The sequence below is a fragment of the Chamaea fasciata genome, unplaced genomic scaffold (genome assembly GCF_029207755.1).
Source record: "Chamaea fasciata isolate MVZ Bird 193981 ecotype frontalis unplaced genomic scaffold, bChaFas1.0.hap1 SCAF_4, whole genome shotgun sequence".
NCBI lineage: Eukaryota > Metazoa > Chordata > Aves > Passeriformes > Sylviidae > Chamaea > Chamaea fasciata.
In genome coordinates this window covers 29360840-29383887 of record NW_027094089.1, presented here as the reverse complement: position 1 = coordinate 29383887, position 23048 = coordinate 29360840, and the positions used below count along the sequence as shown (strand labels likewise).

The 23048-nt window shown below is 40.9% G+C and overlaps 2 protein-coding genes across 5 annotated transcripts in view; one reads left to right on the top strand and one right to left on the bottom strand.

The window, feature by feature from the left end:
• NDUFAF2 (NADH:ubiquinone oxidoreductase complex assembly factor 2) overlaps positions 1–18178 on the bottom strand; it is a 71487-nt gene extending 53309 nt beyond the window's left edge. For both annotated transcript variants that reach the window (XM_066182368.1, XM_066182369.1), the window contains exon 1: positions 17982–18178. In XM_066182368.1, the coding sequence (XP_066038465.1) occupies positions 17982–18108 (127 nt within the window). In that variant the 5' untranslated portion in view covers positions 18109–18178. The remainder of the gene's footprint in view (positions 1–17981) is intronic.
• Positions 18179–18276: 98 nt separating this feature from the next.
• The window catches only part of ERCC8 (ERCC excision repair 8, CSA ubiquitin ligase complex subunit), a 28189-nt gene continuing 23417 nt past the window's right edge, over positions 18277–23048 (top strand). Inside the window, exons 1-3 of one of the 3 annotated variants that reach the window (XM_066181184.1) lie at positions 18277–18381; positions 20374–20469; positions 20630–20731. In XM_066181184.1, coding sequence (XP_066037281.1) covers positions 18305–18381; positions 20374–20469; positions 20630–20731 — 275 coding nt within the window. In that variant the 5' untranslated portion in view covers positions 18277–18304. Of the gene's footprint in view, positions 18382–18680; positions 18845–20215; positions 20290–20373; positions 20470–20629; positions 20732–23048 lie in introns of those variants that run through there. The other 2 variants (XM_066181185.1, XM_066181186.1) reach the window with 2 other exon arrangements.

Below are 23048 nucleotides of genomic sequence, written 5' to 3'. Positions count from 1 at the left end.
ATCTAAGACAAAACAAAAATCAGAATCTCATTAGTAATCCTATAGAAACACTAAGGAGTAAGCTACATAAAGAGGCACGTGTTCCCCTGGCAGTCTTCAAGGTACCTCCACCCAGGGTCACCAGTCTCCCACACCACTTTTAGCTCAAATGTTCCACCTTCTTTCTTTGTCCCACCTTCTTAATTCATGGAACCACACATTCAACTTTTACAACTGAATTAAACTAGCTCAGCAACAGTTCTCATGAATGCTACTGTCAGCTTGCAGAAGAGAACGTGAAGGATGAATATAATCTCTCCATTTCATCAATGACAAACTTATGTTAATCAAAAGAGTCAACCTCATTTCACCTTCAGGTTCACGGCAGACTTTGGCTCCAGTTTTTGGACTTTTTCCCATGCTATTACATATCTGGGTCAGAAACAAATCCAGAGCTGCCCATTTTCCAGTTCTGGCTCAGAAATTGCTTACACAGCACGTCTTCTCAATTTGAGGTGATGAAACTGTCACAAAACTAGCTGATTTCATAAACCACCTATCATCTCCCACCTAATTATTTCAAGAACAACCTAGGAAGTTTTGGTACATTACACTAAACCAATGTCAGTGCTTATGGATACTGATTCTTGGTTCTGAAATCAGGGACTCACCCTGTGAGTCTCACAGGCAAGGGCAGGGCTCCTCCACCGGCGAGCAGTGGGCTGATTAAAAGAGGCCTCTAGGGAGTGTGGAGACCCAGAGCAGGCAAATGGGCGTGGCACAGCAGTTTGGGAGGCAGTTCACACAGGCAGGGCAAGCAGGCAGGGTTGCAGGTTTTTCCTGCTAGTAAGGTTCATTTGCTGTGTTTCTGTTGGTTGGTCGGTTTTAGGGCTTTTTGTTATGGCTTTTATGTTATGGCTATAAGTAATGGCTTTTACACAACCAAAAACTGTAGTTAGTACAAGTATGCATAACTAAATAGAACTCTCCAAAAATGATGTGGCTGCACAGACCCATTCCCGTGCCAAGTGTTTGAGCTTATCAGTGGTTCCAGGGGCTGTTGCAGAAGAAGCCTGTCTGTGGTGTGAACAAGTGAATGACCTCCTTGCGCTGGTGGCTGAGCATTGGGAGGAAGTTGAAAGACTAAGGAGTATCAGGGAAAGTGAAAGGGAAATAGACCAGTGGAGTTCCACTCTTCCATGCTTGAAGAGAGGCCCACCAGGAGTCAGAGGACTCCCATGCCTCCCAGTGTCAGGCAATAGGAGGACACCTGGCTGATGAAGGGGAGTGGAAATGGGTCCCTATTTGGGGAGGTAATAATAAAAATTCCTCCTGACCCCCATCACTTACCCAGGTCCCACTTCAGAATAGGTATGAGGCCCTGGACCCAGAGGGTCAGCCAGATGACACAGAAGAAAAATTATCTGCCCAGTGGGCCTCCCAGTTATGCTCCATCTGTAGGACATATCACCACCTCTAATATCAAAAAGAGAAGGGTAGTCATAGTGGGTGATTGCCTTCTGAGGGGCACAGAGGGCCCCATGTGTCTTCTGGGCCCACCCCACAGGGAGGTCTGCTGCCTCCCTGGGGTGTGGATATGGGATATCACTGAGAGACTTCCTGCGCTGATTCAGCCCTCTGATTACTAGCCACTGCTGATACTCCAGGCTGGCAGTGACAAAATTGAAAAGAGGAGTGTCAGGGCAATTAAAAAAGACTTTAGGGCACTGGGTCAAGAGGTTGATAGGGCAGGAGCATAGGTAGTCTTTTCCTCAGTCCCTTTGGTGGCAGAAAAAAATGATGAAAGGAAAAGGAGAGCCCACATTATCAACAAGTGGCTCAAGGGTTGGTGTCATCAGCAGAATTTTGGTTCTTTGACCATGAGGCAACTTCTTCGGTTCTTTGATCACGGGGTAACTTTTTTGGCACCTGGCCTGCTGGAAACTGGATAGGCTCCATCTCTCCGTTAAGGGCAGAAGGATTTTAGCTCATGAACTGGCAGAACTCATTGAGAGGGCTTTAAACTAGGTTTAAAGGGGGAAGGGGATGCAGCTGGGCTGTCTGGAAGCAGGCCCAAGGGTGGTAAGCCAGGATGAGGGGTGAAATCAGTAGCCCAGCTGAGGTGCATGTATACCAATGCAGGCAGCAGGGGGAACAAACAAGAGGAGCTGGAGGCCAGGGCACAACAGCAAAGCTGTGATGTGGTCTGCATCATGGAAACATGGTGGAACAACTCACAGAGCTGGAGCACTGCACTGGATGGCTACAAGCTCTTCAGGAGAGACAGGAAAAGGAGAAGGGGTGGAGGGGTGGCCCTTCATATTAGGGAGGCTTTTGATACCATAGGAATTGAAACTAATGATGATGGAGTTGAATGCCTATGGGTAAGAATTCAGGGGAAGGCCAACAAGGCTGACATCCTCCTGGGAGACTGTTATTGTCCACACAACCAGGAAGACGTGGACAACTTACTCTATAAGCAGCTGAAGAATGTTTCAGGACCCCCAGCCCTTGTTCTTGTAGGTGACTTCAACCTACCAGACATCTGCTGGGAACTTCATACAGCAGAAAAAAGGCAGTCCAGGAAGTTCTTAGAGTGCGTGGACGACAATTTATTGTTGCAGCGCACCAGGGGAGGGACTGTGTTGGACCTGTTGTTTGCAAATAGAGATGGGCTGGGGGGAAATGTGGTGACTGGAGGCTGCTTGGGGCACAGTGATCATGAAATTATAGAGTTCTCAATGTTTGGTGAAATCAGGAGGAACATCAGTAAGACTCTTACATTGGACTACTGGAGGGCAGAGTTTGGCCTGTTTAGGAGACTTATTCAGAGAGTTCCTTGAGAAGCAACCCTAAAAAATAAAGGAGTTCAGGAAAGATGGGAGTGCTTCAAAACAGAGATCTGGAGGGCACAGGAACAGACTGTCCCTGCGTGCTGAAAGATGAGTCAATGAGGCAAATGTCCAGCCTGGATGGGCAATGAGGTTTTTAAGGAACTAAGAAATAAAAAGAGAAAGTATCATCTTTGGAAGGAGGGTCAGGTCTCTCTGGAAGTATTTAAGGGGGCTGCTAGGGAATGTAGGAAAAAAATTAGAGAGGCCAAAGCTCAGTTTGAACTTAATTTGGTAACTTTTGTAAAAGATAATAAAAATTGTTTTTACACACATATTAATGGTAAAAGAGTTAAGACTAACCTTTGCTCCTTATTGGATCACAGAGGGAACTTAGTAACTGCAGATCAGAAGGCACAAGTGTTTAGTGCCTTCTTTGCCTCAATCTTTAGTGGGACGACAGCTTGTCCTGAGGACAACTGTCCTCCTGGGTTGGTAGAAGGTGCCAGGGAGCAGAATGGTCCCCCTGTTACCCAGGAGGAGGCAATCAGAGAACTGCTGAGCCACTTGGATATTCATAAATCTCTGGGCTCAGATGGGATCCATCCCAGGGTGATGAGGAAGCTGGCAGATGAGCTTGCCAAGCCTCTCTCCATCATTTACCAACAGTCCTGGCTGACTGCTGAGGTTCCAGAGGACTGGAAGCTGGCCAGTGTGATGCCCACTCATAAAAATGGTGGGAAGGAGGATCCTGGTAATTACAGCTCAGTTAACCTGACCTCAGTACCCAGTAAGGTAATGGAACAGTTTATACTGATTTAGTAGTTCAGCTAGCATTTCAAACCAAAGGAGCCACAGAAAGTAGTCAGCCTGGGTTGTTTTCATTCCTGGATGCTTTTTAGGTCTTTACACAGCTTGTGCCATGAACCAGACCAAGTAACTACTCTTGCTGAAAAAAAAAATCAGCGCACTGGGTTAGACAGGCAACAGACTGAGCGCAAGGCCATACAAACACTTGTAACCAGTGTTAAAAGGCAGACATGAGCAGGAAGAGGAAGGAAGAGGACAGCTGGTCTTTGGCAGAAATACTAGACTACTAACTCTCAGATCAGAGATTATCACACAAATAAATAGAGATGATAAATTTACTACAGCCAAGTAGTTTTGCAAAAAATGGGACCATTAGGAGTTGAATTGTTGGCAATTTTAGAATTCAGTGTTTCTATCATATTGCTTAGATTAAGTATTTACACTTGTGCTTATACATTGGTTTAAACACCAGAACACCCCACAAGCATTAAATTACCGAAGACTCTCAATAGGTATTTTGCAAAAATGGCAAAAAGTGAAATTCTGTGAGGTAACAAATAGTCCATCATCGATTTCAAAAGAAAAAGTTTTATCTCATTTCTTATGGAAAACCATTTAAACCAGTGCATTTTAAAAACCTTATGTAGTAAAAGAGAAAACATAAAGATGATTCTGACCATAATCAAGCCATCATAATTTATTAAAAAACATTTTCTAATTGACTAAATATGGGAAAAGATACATTACAGCTGCTTATTAAAGTTGTGTCCCTGTATCTGAAGCATACATATAGTTCCACAATTAGAGGTTGCTGGCACCATACCAGATTTTTTAAAATGTTTTTGGAGGATCGGTTCATCTGAAACTTTAGTTGTTTCAATATTGTGATGACTACACTAAACAGCACTGTAGCTAACATACAGGGAAAAGCCACCACTTTTTAAGTACAAGCACATAAGGTCTGATGGCTAAACATCAACTCTAGCAGCTTTCAGACATATTTAAACAGTCTTTGCAGTCTTCTGGTAATAACCACCTCTGAAGCTTCTCTCTTGCTCTGCCTGAACATTTCATGACTCTCATACAGCCATGAAGCTCTTGTGCATGAAGCAGGCTTATCTGTTTTTCACTTTCTTTCAACACAAAATGAAGGCTTGTTGATAGGAGAACAAGGAAAGTTGCTAGATACAAGCAAATTAGGCTAACACTGAACTTGCTGTGCCTGGCTGGCCTTGTGCTAGTCTGAAAAATAGTAGCAAAGACCACTAGGAGTGAGAGTGCAGGATAATCAAGTAGACAACAGCTACTATCCTTAACTGCAAGGTCTTTTAAAATTGCCTACAGTTTTGTGGGTGTCCCCTCACCTCCTCGCCCATAACTGCTACTGTTAGCAACTGTTTTTCTCTAAAAAATTAAATAATTTGTGATGTTTGGTCATGGGAGCAAGTGTTTCTTTAGCATCCTGTATCTGGATGCATCTGCTCCAGATAACTGCCAGCAGTCCTAAAACACAGATCTTGACATTCTGAGTGCCTGGGAACTTTATTTCCCCCTTCCTCAATTCCTAATCAGTAGGTCTGCGTTACAGAATTCCTCTCTTAGGCACATTCAGAGAAACAATATCAATATTCAGCTGACCTTTATATGAACTAAACATGAATTATACTCTTGGATGAATTCCTCCTTTATTCAGGCAGAACCTTCACCATGACTGCTATCAGTCTTTGGGTAGGACATTATAATCCAGAGAGCAAAACATGATATGAAAGAGTTCAATTTGCTTATCTGAATTTCTTCATTACATTGTATATCTTACTGTTACAACTGCTAAACTGGGGTACTCTTGACCATAATAAGCCACTGATAAATATATCTATATATATAGATATAGATATAGATATATAGATACACATACACAGACATATATATATACAAACATATATTTACACATACATATACATATACACATACATATATATGGTTTGTGTGGCCAGGTTCTGTTAGTGGAGGGGATGGCTACAGGGAGCTCCTCTTCTGAGACGGGAAGCTGAGAAGCTGTGAGAAGCTCCGCCATATCTGACAGAGGCAATGCCAGACAGCTCCAGGAAGAACCCACCACAGGCCAAGGCCAAGGCCAAGCCTATCAGCAACACTGGTGGCACCTCTGATTTAACACACTTAAGAAGGAAAAAAAAGTTACCATGCAGATGAAATTGCAACCAGAGAACAGTGAGAATATATGGCAGAACTCTGCACACACCATAGTAAAGCAAAGAACGAGGGTAAGAAGGTGTTCTAGATGCCAAAACAGAGATATTCCCCTGTAGCCCAAACCTATCTGGCTGTAAGTCTCTTGAGGGACTTCTTGTGGTCATTTAGGAACATCCTAATACTCAAAATTCCCTTTTATGGTCCCGGATCTTCTGAAGAATCTTCTTCCCTGAAGAGTATCTCAAATATGTGGTCAGGTCATGATGCGTTTCTCTTATCATTCTTTACTCCAGCACTCTATCTCTGTTCTCAAAACTATGACATCAACTAGTACATATTAATCACTAATTTAAATTATAATAAAGCATTAAGTGTCACAAGACTTATTAGTCACAACAGGGAGTTAGCACAAGGCCACACTGACGCCTAGTATTTGTACCAAGCACTGTGGGGTACAAAACTAAGTTCTAACCATGAATACAGGGGTCATACTAACCGTGCTAAAGTTAACAGAATTTTCCAACACCTTCCCCCACTGCTGCATAGATGTCTACTTCTACTTGTTCATCTGTAGTGGATGTTACGTTCAGTGGACATCCTGCTGCATATTGCTATGTATCTTTCCATTCTATCCTCCTGTTTGTAGTTGTCTGCACTAACTTTTCTTCATCCTGGAGTTTAATTTATTATCCCTATTACAGACACAAAATATCAATCAGTACATGTGCTTATTAATTCCAAAGCTAGTGACATTTTCAGTTCCTACAGCACTGAGCATTGCCTGCAGAGGTCTGTCAGAATCCACCCTTTCTTTGATCTCTCCTAAATTTCACACTGACTGCAATTCCTGCTGATGGTGTTTCCAGACCATCTAGTTGAAAGCGGCTAGTCAAATCACTCCTTCACTTCAAGACGAATGAAATAACATATTGTTTTTCATACATGCACGGCCACAAACAAGGGACATTTAGAATTTAAGATCTTTCCTCCCTATGTCATCGTTTACACTCCCTCAACCTGTCACATTAATTTCTCCATATTCTCTCTTTCTGTGCAATCCCTGTGCCCAGAGCATGAGTATAAAACTGATTCTTCCCTCTCCTCAAAGCAAAGCAGTTCTTGTATTGGCAAACCTAACCTTAACACTATAAAGCCTCTGGTGACAGAAACTCTGTTATTTCAAAGATTTATAAAGAACACAATAAACTTATAGCACAAAGCAGAAGCAAGACCTAGTTCTTTACCACATTCTCTATTCTTCAGGAGAATTTAAAAAAGTTAGAGTGGCCCATAAGGTAGCATGCCAACATTACTCAGCTGTTTTCAATCTCATGGTTTCTCAACTGCATTTTGCTAAGCTCTTTGTCATTTTATCTTCTCTTTTGAAATGACATCACTGGTGGGTAGCTCCACCACTTTTATTTAAATGCTTAATTTTATTTGCACTCTTATTTTACAGTAACAAATATATCCTAAAAAAAGATACACCAAATTAAGAAGCCAGCAAAAAAGGACACTGCAAATTTTCATATCGGAATCACAACAAAGTACATATACAATATTTGTAATCTTGTTTATCCAAATTCATATAAATAATGCACTGAAATTAATTACACACACATTTTAGGAAAAAAGTTCCCTGTACCTGCTAGTGACATATTTGCACTCTCTTCTGTAAAAGCTGTTCCTCCATTTCCCAACATGATTTCAAACCCTAAAACTTTACACATAGGAGGTGATTTGTTCTTTTTACGCATAACTAATGATAGATTTTTTTTCTCCTTTGGAACCAGAAAAGTAAGTTGAATTCTCCTTTACGTCAGAATAATGAAATTAAAAGGCATGGATTTAGTCACAAAGCAGGCATGATGATATGCCAACAATCCTGATTGATATAATGATCATGTTAGCTACACACTCAGCCATTTTAACCTCAGCTCTACAGGTGTCAGCTGTTCAAACCACCATGACTAAAACACTAAAATTTTTTCACCGATTAAAAACACCTATCTTTCTAGCACTACACGACCATTTTCTCTCTATACACTGTAGGAGTGAGTTACTAACATAAGGATTTTTTTAATTTTTTTTTTTTTACTATCTGATTTTTTTGGTAACTGAAGAAACCTAAAAAAAAGATACCCACTCAAACCATTACCTTTTCACATACCTCTACTGAAAGAACCAAAACAGCTTTTCAAGTCAAACGTGCAATAATTAACTTAAAAATGTACAGCATATGAATGTTAATAGTAGCAGGCAGAATTCAACAAGATCAGCATCTCAGTTTAATATCAAGACACACACTGAAGATCAAACCTGGCTGTAGCAACGGCCAGATAATATACAAGTTACTACCTGTCCACATGACTACTTATTCCTGGTTTTTCAAGTCTGAGATTAACATATCATGCCTCCTGCCAGTTTGCTTCTAGCAGCTAAAAGAAAAACATATGGAACAGATTATCAAGAGTGCTCTCACGCAGCATATCCAGGAGAACGAGGGGATCAGGTCCAGCTAGCATGAGTTTAGGAAAGGCAGGTCCTGCTTGACCAACCCGATTTCCTTTTACGACCAGGTGGATTAGAGGACCAGCTGCTTAGTGGATGAGAGGAAAGGCTGTAGATGTTATCGACTCAGACTTCAGTAAAGCCTGCAACACTGTGTCCCACAGCAATCTCCTGGAAATGCTCGCACTGTTGCTTGGACAGATGCACTTATCTTGCTACAAACTGTCTGTATAGCTGAGCACAGGGAGTGTTGATGAATGGAGTTACATCCAGCTGGTGGCTGGCCATGAGTGGGGTTCCCCAGGGCTCCATACTGGCACCAGCCCCGTTCAATCTCCTTACTGATGATCTCAATGAGGGGATTGAATACACTGCCAGTGAGTTACCAGATGACACCAAATTGAGTGGGAGCATTAACTATTGGAGGGATCTGGACAGGCTGGGTCATGGGCTGAGGCCAATGGTGTGAGGTTCAACAAGGCCCAGGGCTGGGTCCTGCCCTTGGGTCACAACAGCCCCAGGCAGGGCCACAGGCAGGAAGAGAGTGGCTGGAAATGACCTGGGGGTGCTGGTGACAGTGACTGAACATGAGCCAGGCTGTGCCCAGGTGGCCAAGAAGGCCAATGGCATCCTGGCCTGGATCAGCAATGGTGTGGCCAGCAGGAGCAGGGCAGGGATTGTCCCCCTGTGCTGGGCACTGGTGAGGCCACACCTCCAGTGCTGTGTCCAGTTCTGGGCCTCTCAATTCAGGAAGGACACTGAGGTGCTGAAGTGAGTCCAGAGAAAGGCAATGGAGTTGGGGAAGGGTCTGGAGCACCAGTCCTGTGAGGAGCAGCTGAGGGAGCTGAGGGTGTTTATGCTGGAGAAAAGGAGGCTCCAGGGTGACCTTATTACTCTCCACCTGTCTGACAGAAGGGTGCAGCCAGGGGTCGGCCTCCTGTCTTGGGCAACCAGTGGCACAACTAGAGGAAAGGGCCTCAAGTTGCACCAGGAGAGGTTCAGGTTGGACATCAGGAAGAATTTCTTAACGGAAAGGGCTGTCAAACATTAGTATGGCCTGCCCAGGGAAGTGGTGGAGTCACCATCCCTGAAACTGTTCACAAAACGACTGGACGCGGCACTTAGTGCCATAGTTCAGTTGGCACGGTGGTGTTTAGTCGAAGGTTATACTAAATTAACTTGGAAGTCTTTTTCATACCTTTATGATTCTACATCACAGCAAGCAAACACAGGTTTTTCAAGTATTAATGCTTTTATAATCTGTAAAGTCTTCCAAGTGTAATTGCTTTGCTACGTAGAGTATCACCCAGATTGAAAAGCTATTTTGTCATTATAGAATTACAGTCCTATAAACTAGCAGTGTGCAGTACAAGTTTTATTTCTGTACAAACATACACACAATTATTTTACAACTATGTTTCTGTATTCTATAATCTCTCCATAAGGGAATATTCAGAGAGCTGTCAGTATTTGCTGTTCTTCTGTTTTTGAAACAACGTTGCCACCACCTGGACAAACCTCTAACTGCCAGGTATCGCCGTGGTGTCAGTGTCTGCATCTGGAAAAAGAACAAACCCACACTTTCTCAATAGAATTATTTCCATAACCAAGATAATGAGATCTTCTAAAATTTGGTTTACTATTCATGAATCAATATTCAGATTCAGTGTTTCATTAGTACCTTAACATTAGACATGTAAAACTCAAATTTACTAGCTTTCCACCAACACTTGAAAAACTAACTTGAGAAACTGCTTTTAATGTTCAGTAATATGATGTACGATTATCTGCAAATCTCAATTATCAGCTTACAAATACTTCATACAATCACAACCAATCAGTCTCTTCCTCAGACTCCATTCCTGTTAGCAAGGAAGCTAACATTCAAACTCAGAAAAAAACCATAGGTTTTATCTCTGAAGATATGCTTCAGAATTTGTTGCTTCTTCCAAACTCTGCCATTCATCATAAAAGCATTACAGGAATGTTTCAGTCTAGTCTTCAATAAAAAGCTGTGTTTTATAAAAGATTTTGAAGGAAAGTAGAAATTCTACTCTAAATCTCTGATGCACAGGAAGGTGACAGGCCACTATCTAAAACAGGAAACAAGGAGCAACTAAAACTATCAGGGAGGAGTCCTTTAGTCTCAACAGAATGTTAAATCTTTCATTAAAAAATGTACATACTTCAGCTGAAGACTGGATTCAATCAGATATAGCATAATGTATATATAAAATGCCACTGAATACTTAGTACTTTTCCTTATACAGATTCTTCTTTATTTATGCATTTCTGGTTTGTTGAGAATTTCCTGCACAATATACAGGCTTATGCAAATGTGAGGGGGCATTTCACATGAAGAAAATGTTTCCCACAGAAGTCAGTGCTTACAATCAATTATTAGCAACTAAATTTACCACTGAAACTTGGTAATGCCACATGTATTTCTCAATTCTACATGCATTTCTCAATGATATTTGATAAGGCTACCCAGAAACTTCAGCTTGCCACTTTCCTTCTTAAAGTTCATAGCAGCAGAAGCTTAGGCCACATATAGCCCCTAATGCAGAGCTTGTGCAACATATAAAAACCTACAGAATAGAGAATGCTTCATGCTTTTTCCAACAATTCCTGGTAAGCTGAAGGTCCAAAACAAATCAAAACTTGGTTGCTGTTCCCATAAAGAGAACTTTAAAACTTAAGTCATGCTTTTAACACTCCTACATAATCTTTGAAATAAACTGACTCCTTGATGATGACCTACTGTTCTTATAAAAATTTGCATATGATGATGGTACTTTACAATGTTCATTTTAACTCTTAATCATTACAATACATAAGAGTGCAAATGAAGATATTGAAAAAGTTTAAATATAACCTGCTCATTAATCAGCGTTTTGAAGAAAAAAATATATACCAGATATTAAGTATTTAGGGCCCCTTATCTTCCTGCATTTTTAAACTAAAATGGTTATTAAGAGTCTTTATAAATTATTTTCAATGGAAAATAGAACCAGCTATTTCCAGCAAGATGTGTTTGCTTGCAATAAATGTATAAACTGTATGAGAAATTTGTTTTTCAATTAAAAATGTATGAACACTTTAAGCATCACTCCATGTTCTACTGCAAGAACAATTAATCATGTACCAAAGCTATGGCAATGCCCTGGTAGTATGTTATTTGATAAGAAAAATAATTAAACTGATAAATCTTGTCTGTTTAGTGAAATACTTGTCCAAGATACTGAAATGAGTCACCAATCACTACTACTCAGTTGTCTATTCCCATCTTTTATCATAATCAACTGAAGAGTTATCTCAGAGTTACTGAGTTATGCCATGAGTTCCTCTCATGGCAAGCCTGGTGTAGCTGTATTATATCACTGTCATCACTTTAAGATGATTTTGTAAAAACACACTTACAGAATGTCATGAAATACAGAACCATCTTAACATTCAAATAAGCCCATCATACTATGTTGTTGAAGTTGTGACCTGACTTTCAAGATGATTATTTTTCCCACTTGAAAATAAAATTTCTTGATAAATGTTAAACAGTGTACCTTGTCTCAAGATTCATCTTTTCAGAAAATTAACTACTCTAATTTTGAATTCTCCCATAATCCTGTTGACAGTACAGTTACTTTCTTAGGATCTTTTCCCTCTATATTGGCATTTAAATTTTTCTTATATTTTTTTCTATTTCTAGCCATTACTTTGTTTACTGAATCTAATGACTTCTTATTCTTACAGTCTAGGGACTTTAAGCATTCACTTTCACTCTTTCAAGAGAAATAAGACAACCTGGCTGAAACAGCATTATTTTACATCTGTCTTCCCCTCCACTTCAAAAGGCCAATCCTTTCTATATTCACCCCAGAGAATTACAATACTCTTGCAAACTCATATCTTTTTACTATTACTCATTAGAACATTTTGAATTAAGGCAAAACACATTAAAATCAACATTTGCACATCACTGACACTCCTTTAATCTCCACAATTATTCCCTTCACCCAACAAAACCTATTCAAGTTGCTAGCTCTTCTCCTAAGAGCCTAATTACACAGAGACAGACAAAATCAGGAAAGCAAGGTAACTGTCCTTTGATGACAGAAGTGAAGGGTGGTCTCAGGATAAAGTTGCTACACCTTGAGTTTGACCTGGACATTCAAGACTTTGGGATATTGGTGAGACTACACCTACTGTAGCAGGTTGGATCAAAGAAAGTGTAGTGTTGTCCTGTGTTGCCTTTATTCACCATGTGCTGATTCGGATCTCAAAGTAGTTTTTGAGTGCATAACCTGCTTTTTTTAAGAAGAAATCCTAATTTAGAAAGCATTTCAAAAAATAACAGCATATTAGGTGCTGTGGCAATGCGAAAGCCATAGCTGCAGCATATACCTAAAAATTTTTTACCCCTTTGAGGGGTCTCCGAAGTCTATACTGCAGATGCTCACTCCTGGAAAACAGACCACATTTAAGAAGAAAACTCTCTGAATCACAGATGATGGGGATATAAGGAAACTTACCATCAACCATGTGTATACACTGACCTACTCCTATTACCCTCTATTACAGACAAGGCCTCCAGTTCCAAAAGTGTTTTGGACTCAGTGTAAAAGAGCACAATTCACAACTGACAGAAAGAAAACATTAATTCTTTGCATCACACACTCCCCTATTTCTGTTCTAAATCCCTAACAAAGACCAGGGCAGGCTTTGCAGGCAGGGCAGTCAGATGGCTTTTGACCGAAGCAGAAGGTGGCTAGACACTACCTACACTATTTACTCTCACCTCCAGCTTAAGGTGGGATGTTGGTTTGAAACAAAGCCCAGCCTGTCCTGATAGACCTACCCTAAGTGAACAGAGAGAAAGCAAGACCTGTCTGTTTTGCACTCTCTGCAATATTTGATCCAGTGCAATACAAAGGGATCAAGCACATCAGGCCCAGCACTGACATAGAGCTACTCAGTCCTCCCTAAATCCATAGGGGAGACAGCAAAGCACAGTGCAGACACACTGCAGTGACCTTGCAGTGAAACCTGCACACATCATCTCACTGGTTTCCTCTACAACTCATTTTCTTTCCAGTGTTGCTCCAAACCTGAACTGGCCTCTATATGGTTAGAACACTGGGTGAGCTATGAAATATATGCAGCAGATCTTCCTAATATACAACAAATAATGCTGTACATCACATGAAAAGGAGCCTTGCTTTCTCAGCACTTTTAAATTCCTAGTTTCTTTCAAAAACTAACCGTAAGAAATTTTCTGTGTATATTTTAACTTCTATAGACCTTTATCAAATTCTATTACCTCTGCCATCTATACCTTTAAACTTCTTCACAAAGTTATTAAAGCCCACAAATGCCAGGTGTGACCCTGTTTGTACAGCACAGCACAGGATGCTGTTCAAGAATGTTGTGAGAGGCAGTTAGTTACCATCACCCACTACCGTGGGTGAAACCATCTGTAATCACTTCACTAGTGTCAGGATGATTTTTCTCCTCAGCCACAAACCTGAGGGAGAACTGGCATACTTCTCCTGCTCTGGAATATATGAAACCTTGTATCTTTTCTATACTGACACCATAAGGATGGCCATTCACAAAAAGCAAAGGCATAAATTACAGTGGAAATTAATCACCAATGTGTGGGAAAATGGAATCTCCTACATGCAATTAACCCCAAACAACAAAGGTCAGGGAGAACTCTATCTTAAAACAATAATGAACATTCACAAGGAAGTCCATTTTGTAAGGAAAGTGGAGGACAGTCTGTCAGCTGGAAACGGAAGAAGAAAATGGGCATCCAAACTAAGAGGTCACAGAAATGAAATTTCTAACAGCACAATACTTTGACACATGTGGTACTACAGAAAATTTGTCAGTTGTGTAGATCCATGTTCTCAGAACCCTTTAACCAATAAATTACACATTTTCTCTATAAACAAGTAGATCTTGATCCCAGCCTACCTAGGATCCTCTAGTTGAATTTTATAACAGTTTGACAGTGACTTGCCATGAGATGCTCACAGCTACTTCCCATTTCCACCCGCAGAGTTTGACCTTCAAATGCAATAAAAATACTTTATTGTTCTTCATCCAAATGCCTCATAAAAACTTTTGAGTAGTTCTGCCTTTGACAGGTAGCTGGTGGATTCCCTGCATCTGACAGGGTAGCATTTCAGACTATTCCAAGAACAGTTGCTAGCCTGCTATGCACCTGCATAGCAAATTCATAACCCATATTCTTAAATTTAGCACACAAAAAGGTCTAAAAAACACTGAAGTGTTGCCCAAGCAGAAAAAAAAAAAAAGATACAAACCTATCTTCTCAAACCAACAATGTCACATCAGTTTTCACTCCCTACCTAGTGAGTCTATTTAGGATATATTACTTGTTCCTTCATTTTTCCAGCACTCATACCAGTTAGCATGATTTCTGGAGGGTCTGTTTTTTTCTTTTATGGTCACTAAAAACTTATTATTTAGCCCAGTTAATTTATTGCTATACTTCCTGGTCTTCATCCACATTAGGGTAATTTGTACTAGTTATTTTAACCACTGGAAGAGGTACAGCTGTGACATGTCCTTTGTGAGTTTTCACGGATTCTTCCTAAGACCTTCACAGGATATTTCCTATCTGTTTTTAGAATTTTTGTGAAGCCTGATGCTGCTTTCATTCTACTTATTTCCCTTTCTCCTTAATAACTAATGCTAAAACCCACATCTCATGGTCAAGTATGTCTAACACTGAGTACCGTCAACTATTGTAACATTAGATAAATCAACAGAATAAAATGCAATGCTTGAACACTTTCATTTAAAAAAAAACACATCCATTTCTTTTTTGTTAGCAGAAGGTTATGCTTACTTCTTTCAGATTTCTGTCATTCTGCTGATGTTGAGTGATTACGGATTTTTTAGATCAAGCTAAAGCACAGTGACAAATATACAGAAAATAAGCAGAATTTTCACAAGTAGTATTTTCACAAAATCATAGCAGTAGTACTTCCCATATGAACTCTCCTATTCTCTATTTACATAGAAAAAGAAAAAGGGAGAATTTACTGACTGTGAATGATCACATGGAAGGTATGATCTTACTACTCAGTATGCAAAATTTCAGTTTGTATAGCTGAACTGTAAAAAGCCTTCTCCTAATTTGATGCCAAAGATGAAAGAGAAGAATAGAAAAAGTGAATTAAACATTAGGCCTTTGCCAGATTTCCTATACTGCTTTTTAATACACAATTTTTTTTTCCCAGATAATATGCACTTGACTGGGTCAAACTAGAGGAATTAAAAAACTTAATGGTAAACTATTAGAAAAACTGAGGTAAGTATGGTAAGGAATTATTAGACACATTGTAAAATTCCACCATTTCACTTTGTTTCAAGACATCTTGCAGAACCTTGTGCCATACAACGGCTTATCCTCTCCATACAACAGCTTATACTCTTCATTCCCACTTCTGTGCTATTTCTGGCTTGCAATTTATTCTTCATCAGTCATTTTATTGTTTTATTAAAGTTTTCTACAGGAAGTATAAAACCATTTTCAACATCAAAAGACTGAAAAGACGTCAGCAGCAAGAAAGAAAACAGAAGAAAAATAAGATCTCTCCCTTTTGGTGGCATTAAACATTGTGTCACTGCAAGCTGGTGGCGCAGAATTCTCAAGATATCAAGTGAACCTTAAACAAGGAGAAGAATCACAGAGTAACAGAGGAATACTGATAACTCAGCAGATCTGCATTGTGCCATCTGTATCACTAAAATAGACTTCAGGTGCAAGAGACTTAAGATTCACATAAGTGCTGCTCTTGCAGAATTCAGAGCTGCAACTGCAGAGCATTTAAGAGCCAATCCTTTCTGCTCAAAGAAAAATCAAAGCAACTTCAGCTCTGGAGTGTGATTCTCAGTATTATTACAGTCTAGATGAACAAAAATTGGGAAACAAAAGGGCTGTCACAATGTGGTCTTAGATAAAGCTATTTCAATTCTTTACTAACCTTAAAAGCCTCTTATTCTGTGCTCCTGCAGAGTATGTTCCACCTTCTCTGTCCTCCTGCTGGCACAACGACTACAGCTCCAAACACAGCGGTAAACCTGAAAGTTGCAGCAGGTGGCTATCACTGTGAAAGGCAAGCCAGCATAACTTCTAATATCAAGAAAAAACCTACCAGTATTTCTGAAAGAAGAAATAATTTTTAACTGGTTAATTGGGACTGACACTGCAGCAACCATACAGAAGAAATCCGACTGTAGTTTTCACTGTTTCTTGTTGTTAAAAGATAAAGCCTTTTGTACACTCCTCAAAGTCAGCATGAACCCCAGCAGTGAGAAGACCAAAAGTTGAAAGCAGGATCAAGAAACCCTGGAAGCATATTAACTACTGCAGCATATCACCCCTGAGGAAAAACATACTTCGGAAAAAAAGAGTGTTCACAATTTCTTCCCAGATTCTTGTTTGACGCTTGCTTTAAGTCACTGCCAGTTGTTCAGGAACTTAAACGGCAAAACATGTCAAGGGAACTGTTCTAAAGGGAAAATTACTCCAGCGGACACTATGTGTTACTAAGGAGAAGGCATACTGATTAAGTAACTGCACAGTTTAAGACCTTCTGCTTCTTGTTGGATTCTGAAGAGTAACAAGCAAAAAGCATCTACAGCCTCAGGATGCTCTAGCTGATGCAGTCATACAAAAGATGTGGAATACAGTAAGTAGATAAACAAGCCTGTGCAGGGAGAGGAAAGAGTAATATAAAACATTTTAGCATGTGCACCTGGCCATCTTCAGGGAACCCGCCTTCCATGAATTATTTATAACGTAGCATATCCATAGAGAATAAGGGCATCCACAGGGAATAAGGGCATCTGGATTCCTGGAACATGGGCAGAAACCTAGAAAAGTATTTTCTACAAGAGTGTAATAAATGTAAATGTAAGAATAAATTTCACAGAATGACATAACCAGTTAGGTTGGAAAAAACCTCTGAGATCAAGTGCAACCAACCTTTGACCAAACACCACCATGTCAGCTAAACCACGGCACTAAGTGCCACGTCCAGTTGTTTTGTGAAGAGTTTCAGGGATGGTGACTCCATCACTTACCTGGGCAAGCCGTTCCAATGTTTAACAGCCCTTTCCGTTAAGAAATTCTTCCTGATGTCCAACCCCTGGCTGCACCCTTCTGCCAGACAGGTGGTGAGAGTGATAAGGTCACTCCGGAGCCTCCTTTTCTCCAGGATAAACACCCACGGCTCCCTCAGCTGCTCCTCACAGGACTGGTGCTCCAGACCCTTCCCCAGCTCCATTGCCTTTCTCTAGACTCCAGCTTTCTAAAGCTTATGCAAAAGCGCTCCGAATTACCAAGAAGAGCAGATAATCGCTGCCTATCTACCTAGTACAGGCTGCGCTTTGAAACCCTCCCGTGAGTGGCTTTACGGTGTTTCCGGCATCAGAGCACCAGAAACCCGCACGTGTTTCCCGATGCGCGGCACTTCCCTTCCCGTTACTGTTCAGCCACTATGATTCCTTTCCCAGCCGCCCTCCGGCGGACAGGGGCGCAGGGCAGTGCTCCTCCCGCGCCCGCCCGCCCGCAGCCGCCGGCGCGGCCCCGGAGCGTACCTCCGCGGCTCTCGTGCTTGGGCACCCGGTAGTACTTGTTGCCAAACTGGTCGGTGCCCACCAGCTCCTTGGCAGGCCCCACGAGCCGCAGCCGCAGGGCGCGGAGAGCCTGCCAGGCGCGGCTCATGCCGGAATCCAGACGGCAAGGCCCACGGACACCGGCACACGGACACGGCGACACTGGCGCACGAAGAGCTCCCCGGCCCCGCCCGCCCGGCCCGAGCCCGCCTATGGGCGCCGGGCGCGCCAGCAACTCCGCTGCCCATTGGCGCCGCCCGCCGCAAGATGGCGGCGCGGCGTGGAGCGGGCCGGGTGCTTCCGCCATGTTGGGGCTTGTGGCTGCTCGCCAGGCCGGGCTGGACGACCCCGCGCGGCTGCGCCGGGCCGAGCGCACCCGGAGGTACCGGGCCCGGGGCGGGTGACCCTGCGCGGGGAGGCCCCGGAGCGGCAGCCCTTGGCTCCGCCCTGCCGCGGAGCCTCGCTTGCCCGGCCCGCGCTGGAGTGGGCCGGGGCGGGGTGAGGGGCTGCACCGCCGCGGCTCCCGTGTGTGCGCGGGGAGCTGCGCGCCCGCCCGCCGCGTCTCGGCGTGCCCCGCGGGGCTGTGGTGGCTTGGGTGGGTCGGCAGCCCTGGGGTCTGTGTACTCAGCCCGGGGCGGAGTGTGCGCGGCGCAATAAGCTGTGCCTCCCTCCCCGCACCTCGCCGTCACTGCCCTTGCTGTCGGCGCGGCTCCTGCAGGGCTTCGACCTGCGTGCGGCTGTGCTCCGCTTGTGAGGAAATGGGTGTTTGGACGGCTCATGTACCCTCAGCTGCTCGTCTTTGCTTTTCCCAAACCTGGCCTTTTGGCAGGTTGAAGAGGAGTTAGGTGAGGGGGTGTTCTTAGTTTCTTGGGAAGTGATGGAAGCATAGACGGATTGTTAATAATCATGCTAAAGGTTATAGTGTGGTGTTTGTTCACTCTCAGAGAATTTACTTTGCGAATGTATTTCAAGATAAATCCAATAAAGCCTACCTTCGTTCAGTTACTCATACAGCTTCTGGATCTGTGTTGGTGATCTATGGCTTTATGACGCTCTATCATTGTAAAACAAATATTTAAACTTGAAATGAAGTTTGGTAGTTCAGGAAACTTCTTTCTGGCTGCATTTTGACTACACAGTTATGTCACTCTGTGCCCTCAGCATTCGTGTACCATTCAGTTTTAAGAACGGAAATACACTGGATGGACTTAACCTTATTTGGACAATTGTCTGCTTAGCATTTCCTTTCCTAAACTTTTTAATTTTGACATAAAAAAAGAAAAAAGAAAGTCTGTTGTCTTGAGTGGATTTTATTTATAGCTACATTTCCAAGTCATGTGTTTTAACACATTTCCACAGGAGGATTTCTTGCTTCCTAAAATTCCATCTGGAACTCAAAGGTTTTAAATTAAGTATCTTGTATATGTCAGAATTCTTATTCTAGGTGAATTCTTGAGTAATTGTATTTCTCATAGTTTAAGAAAGCTTAAATGATTTGCTGCACTTATAGCATGTCTGCAGACTGACGTTGGGGGCCTGCCTGTAGCTCCCTAAGGTTCTCACGTGAAGTTTTTTTGCCACTTGAGCTGAAGCTGAGTAGAGGCACTCTGCCTCACAGCTTTTCAGTTACCTGCTTAGTTACGTTTTTGTTGTGGTTTGTACAAAATGGTGCTGTAGGAAGCTCTGATCATGTTGCAAGGCTAAGTTTTATATCAGGTAGTATGATTTAATGAAGCATAATATCTCTTTTTGGACTATGCAATATTAACGTATTTAAAAATGTGAGTGAAGAATTGTAGGTCAGAAAAGGTTGTCTTGGAAGCTTCATCTTTGGGGGTAGCCCAGCTTTTGTTTAGCATTGCAGAAAATGTAGCAGACATACTTCCTTTCATTAAAGGAAATACTGTAAACTTGATAAACTACATTACTTTGTCCACTAGGTGTCCATAGTTCCATTCCGGATGAATCCTGAAAGTATCCTACATGATGAAGCTTCAAAGTAGCCAATATTTGTGGCGTTTACAACCTTCTTAATTACACCTTTTCTTAGTGTTTTCCAATTACATTCTAGGTTTTGTTTAATATATTGACCCCAAATGCAGTTTTGCTTTTTCTTTGAGCCCGTTTTACGTATGCATTTCTCTCTTGCCTTCCAAACAAACGAGTATTTTTTCTGCCGACTTCACAAGACTTATTTCTGTCTCTGTATTGTGTAGCTCTGCAAAAAAAAATGGCAAGGATGAGTTAAAGGCGTTGAAGAAGCAGGAAACTAAGTTTCAGCTTTTCAAAGGTACATAATGACATTTAATAATTCTGTTCTTGGTGTTCATCTCTCTTCCTTTTTTTTTTTTTTTTTTTTTTTTTTTGCGGGTAGGGTTCTAAGTTTGGAATTAAATAAAGATAGAGATGTGGAAAGAATACATGGAAGCGGTATCAACACCCTTGATATTGAACCTGTTGAGGGAAGATAGTAAGTATATACTTTGCTTGGTAAAAATGTACATAAGTAATCCACTGTGTTTTGGTACTATGGATTTGCTGTCTTGTTGACCAGTCTGTTATACTGAGCATATTGAGATTATGAGTGTTTTGTGTTTATGAGATTATTTGTGTTTTATTAACACTTTCAGCATGTTATCTGGTGGATCGGATGGTGTTATTGTACTTTATGACCTTGAAAACTTGAGCAGGAAACCAAGTTACACGTGTAAAGCACTTTTTTCTGTTGGAAGGTAAGTATTCCAAAAGTCTTTTAAAAGTACATGATATAGCTCTTGTGTGGCTATAATTAACCTTGCAAATTATCTGTTCTTATTTCTAGGATAAAAAGACTGTAGAGAATAGTGCCAGAAGTCCTTGAAGTGTAGTAGCAGGAGCTAATTGTTTCTTTTTGATTTGTCTGCTCTAAAAGTTACAGTATATGTACAGTGACTCTGGTATTGTTTGAGCAAATCTATAGCAGTTTCAAAAGTTAAAATGAAGGATATCAATTGTACTCATCTGGAAACTAAAATTAGACAGTCTTATGTTGCTGTAGACACCACAAAGAGAAGTCAGACTAGTACTCTAACCTCATATTTTAAGACTAGCAAAAAAAGATGGGAGGGAAAAAAACCCCAAACCTTCCTCTAATTCAAATTTTTTCACCTGTGAGTTTTCATATTATTTCATGATGAAATTTGGTACCTCTATGCGAATAACTGAGAAGGAAGCTTTGGTACTGCTGTAGAAATATTCCCTGTATTCCCCAAATATGTATAGTACATACATTTGAGTAAATATAATTTTAAGCAGGATTATTATGCAATTATTTGCATAATCCTTTTAATCTGTTTGGGAAAAAATCTAATACCTATTTGCAGTTGTTTGTTGTATTTACCCTCTCTCTCTTTGCTGCTTTACTAGTAGCTATTTTTAGTTCATCAGGTGTTCAGCAGGTACAGAAGTGATTTATACAAAACTTCTTAAGAATATGTTTGAATGAAGATGTGTTACTGAAAACATGGAATGTATTTTTCTAGAGAGCTACCATGCTGTGTGTAATCTTTGTAAAGAGTCAAAGCCTTTATTGATTTATCAGGCTGTCCCTACAGGCAATACAAATTTTTTCATTACAGACATTAAGTTTTCTAGCAGTAGCTGTTTTTTCCTTTATTTGGATAATAGGCTTGTCTAGTAGGTTAGAACTTCACTAAGACTCACAGTAAGAGATATTCTGCTTTGTAAAGGATTGGTAACTGCATTTTCCCCTTATTTCTTCCCAGTTTACAAATAATTTGAAGTCTATCAGTCAGTGTCTTCATAAGTCAGGTATACAAGAACAAGACAGACTTATAACAATAAAAGGCCTTAACAATATCTTGGCTCATAAGAAAGAAAAGGCAAATAGAGCATAGCTAATAGGACAAGTGTTGATGGCTGGGATTCTTGCACAAAATCATTTTAAATTGTAGTTAAGATCATATAATGACTATACATCCCCAAATCTCAAAATGAATTCTGAGACAGATGCAGCAAATTGAAGGAATTCATGCTAAGAAGGCACAACGTAAAAGCTGTCAAATCTGTGCTAAAATCAAGCCATCATTAACTTCAGTTAGGTCAGTAGAAGCATTCCATCTTTGGAGATTCTGTTTAGGAGGATGTTCAGTTGGTTGTCTGTTTCTTGAGTTGGTGTTAATTTGCATAGATGCATCTTTTATTTCTTACCACTTGAGGCATAAATTTTGTTTGTAGAATTGGATTTTATGTGGCACTCCTCTAAATGACAGGCTTATGATTATTATTGGTTAAATAAACTTAGTAGGTTTATTGCCTCAATTATTTATTCGTAGTAGTTATGAAGCTTCCTAGTATGTTTTGAATACTTACTGTAACTAATTAGCTACATTTAATATTTATCTTCAGATATTTGGAATGTTATTCAGAGTTCCTGACTTAATAAATGAATTTATACTTCAGAAACAATTTCCCTCTGTCTGTGTAGCTCCTATCTTTGAAAGATCTAGTGCTGACATGTTGTGAAAGTTTGCCTGTCTTCCAAGTTTCTGGGTCAGAACACAGGTCTGGTCTCAAAGTTGCTTAAAGAATAAGTTTCTGCTAGGGGCTCTTTAAAGCTGTTTCTGAATAGACCCTGAACTGGGCTTGCTGATGATCCAGTAGTATAGAGCAACAAAAGAGAGAATTCCTGGTGGTAGGCTGTGATTCTCATATTTCTCATCCAGAATATAGGGCCACTATTGCAAACACAAAAATAATTTTTTCCCTGTTTTCCTGAGAGTCAGCACAGAGAGCTTTACCTGGTTTCATATGATTCATGCTGCCTATGACAAAAACTGCCACCCGTTAAGAGACAACCAAACTGTACCAGTTTCTAGATAATATGCAGATAAGCTTATCTTTAAGGTAGTCTCTACTACTCAAAACATGTCTAGGAAGAATGAATGACAGTGACCTATTATCCATAGAAGAAATTCTCCTTTTGTGTTTGGTAGAAAAGGCTGGGATATTTTGAGTAGTGGATGAAAATGCTTCGTATGAAATGAACTG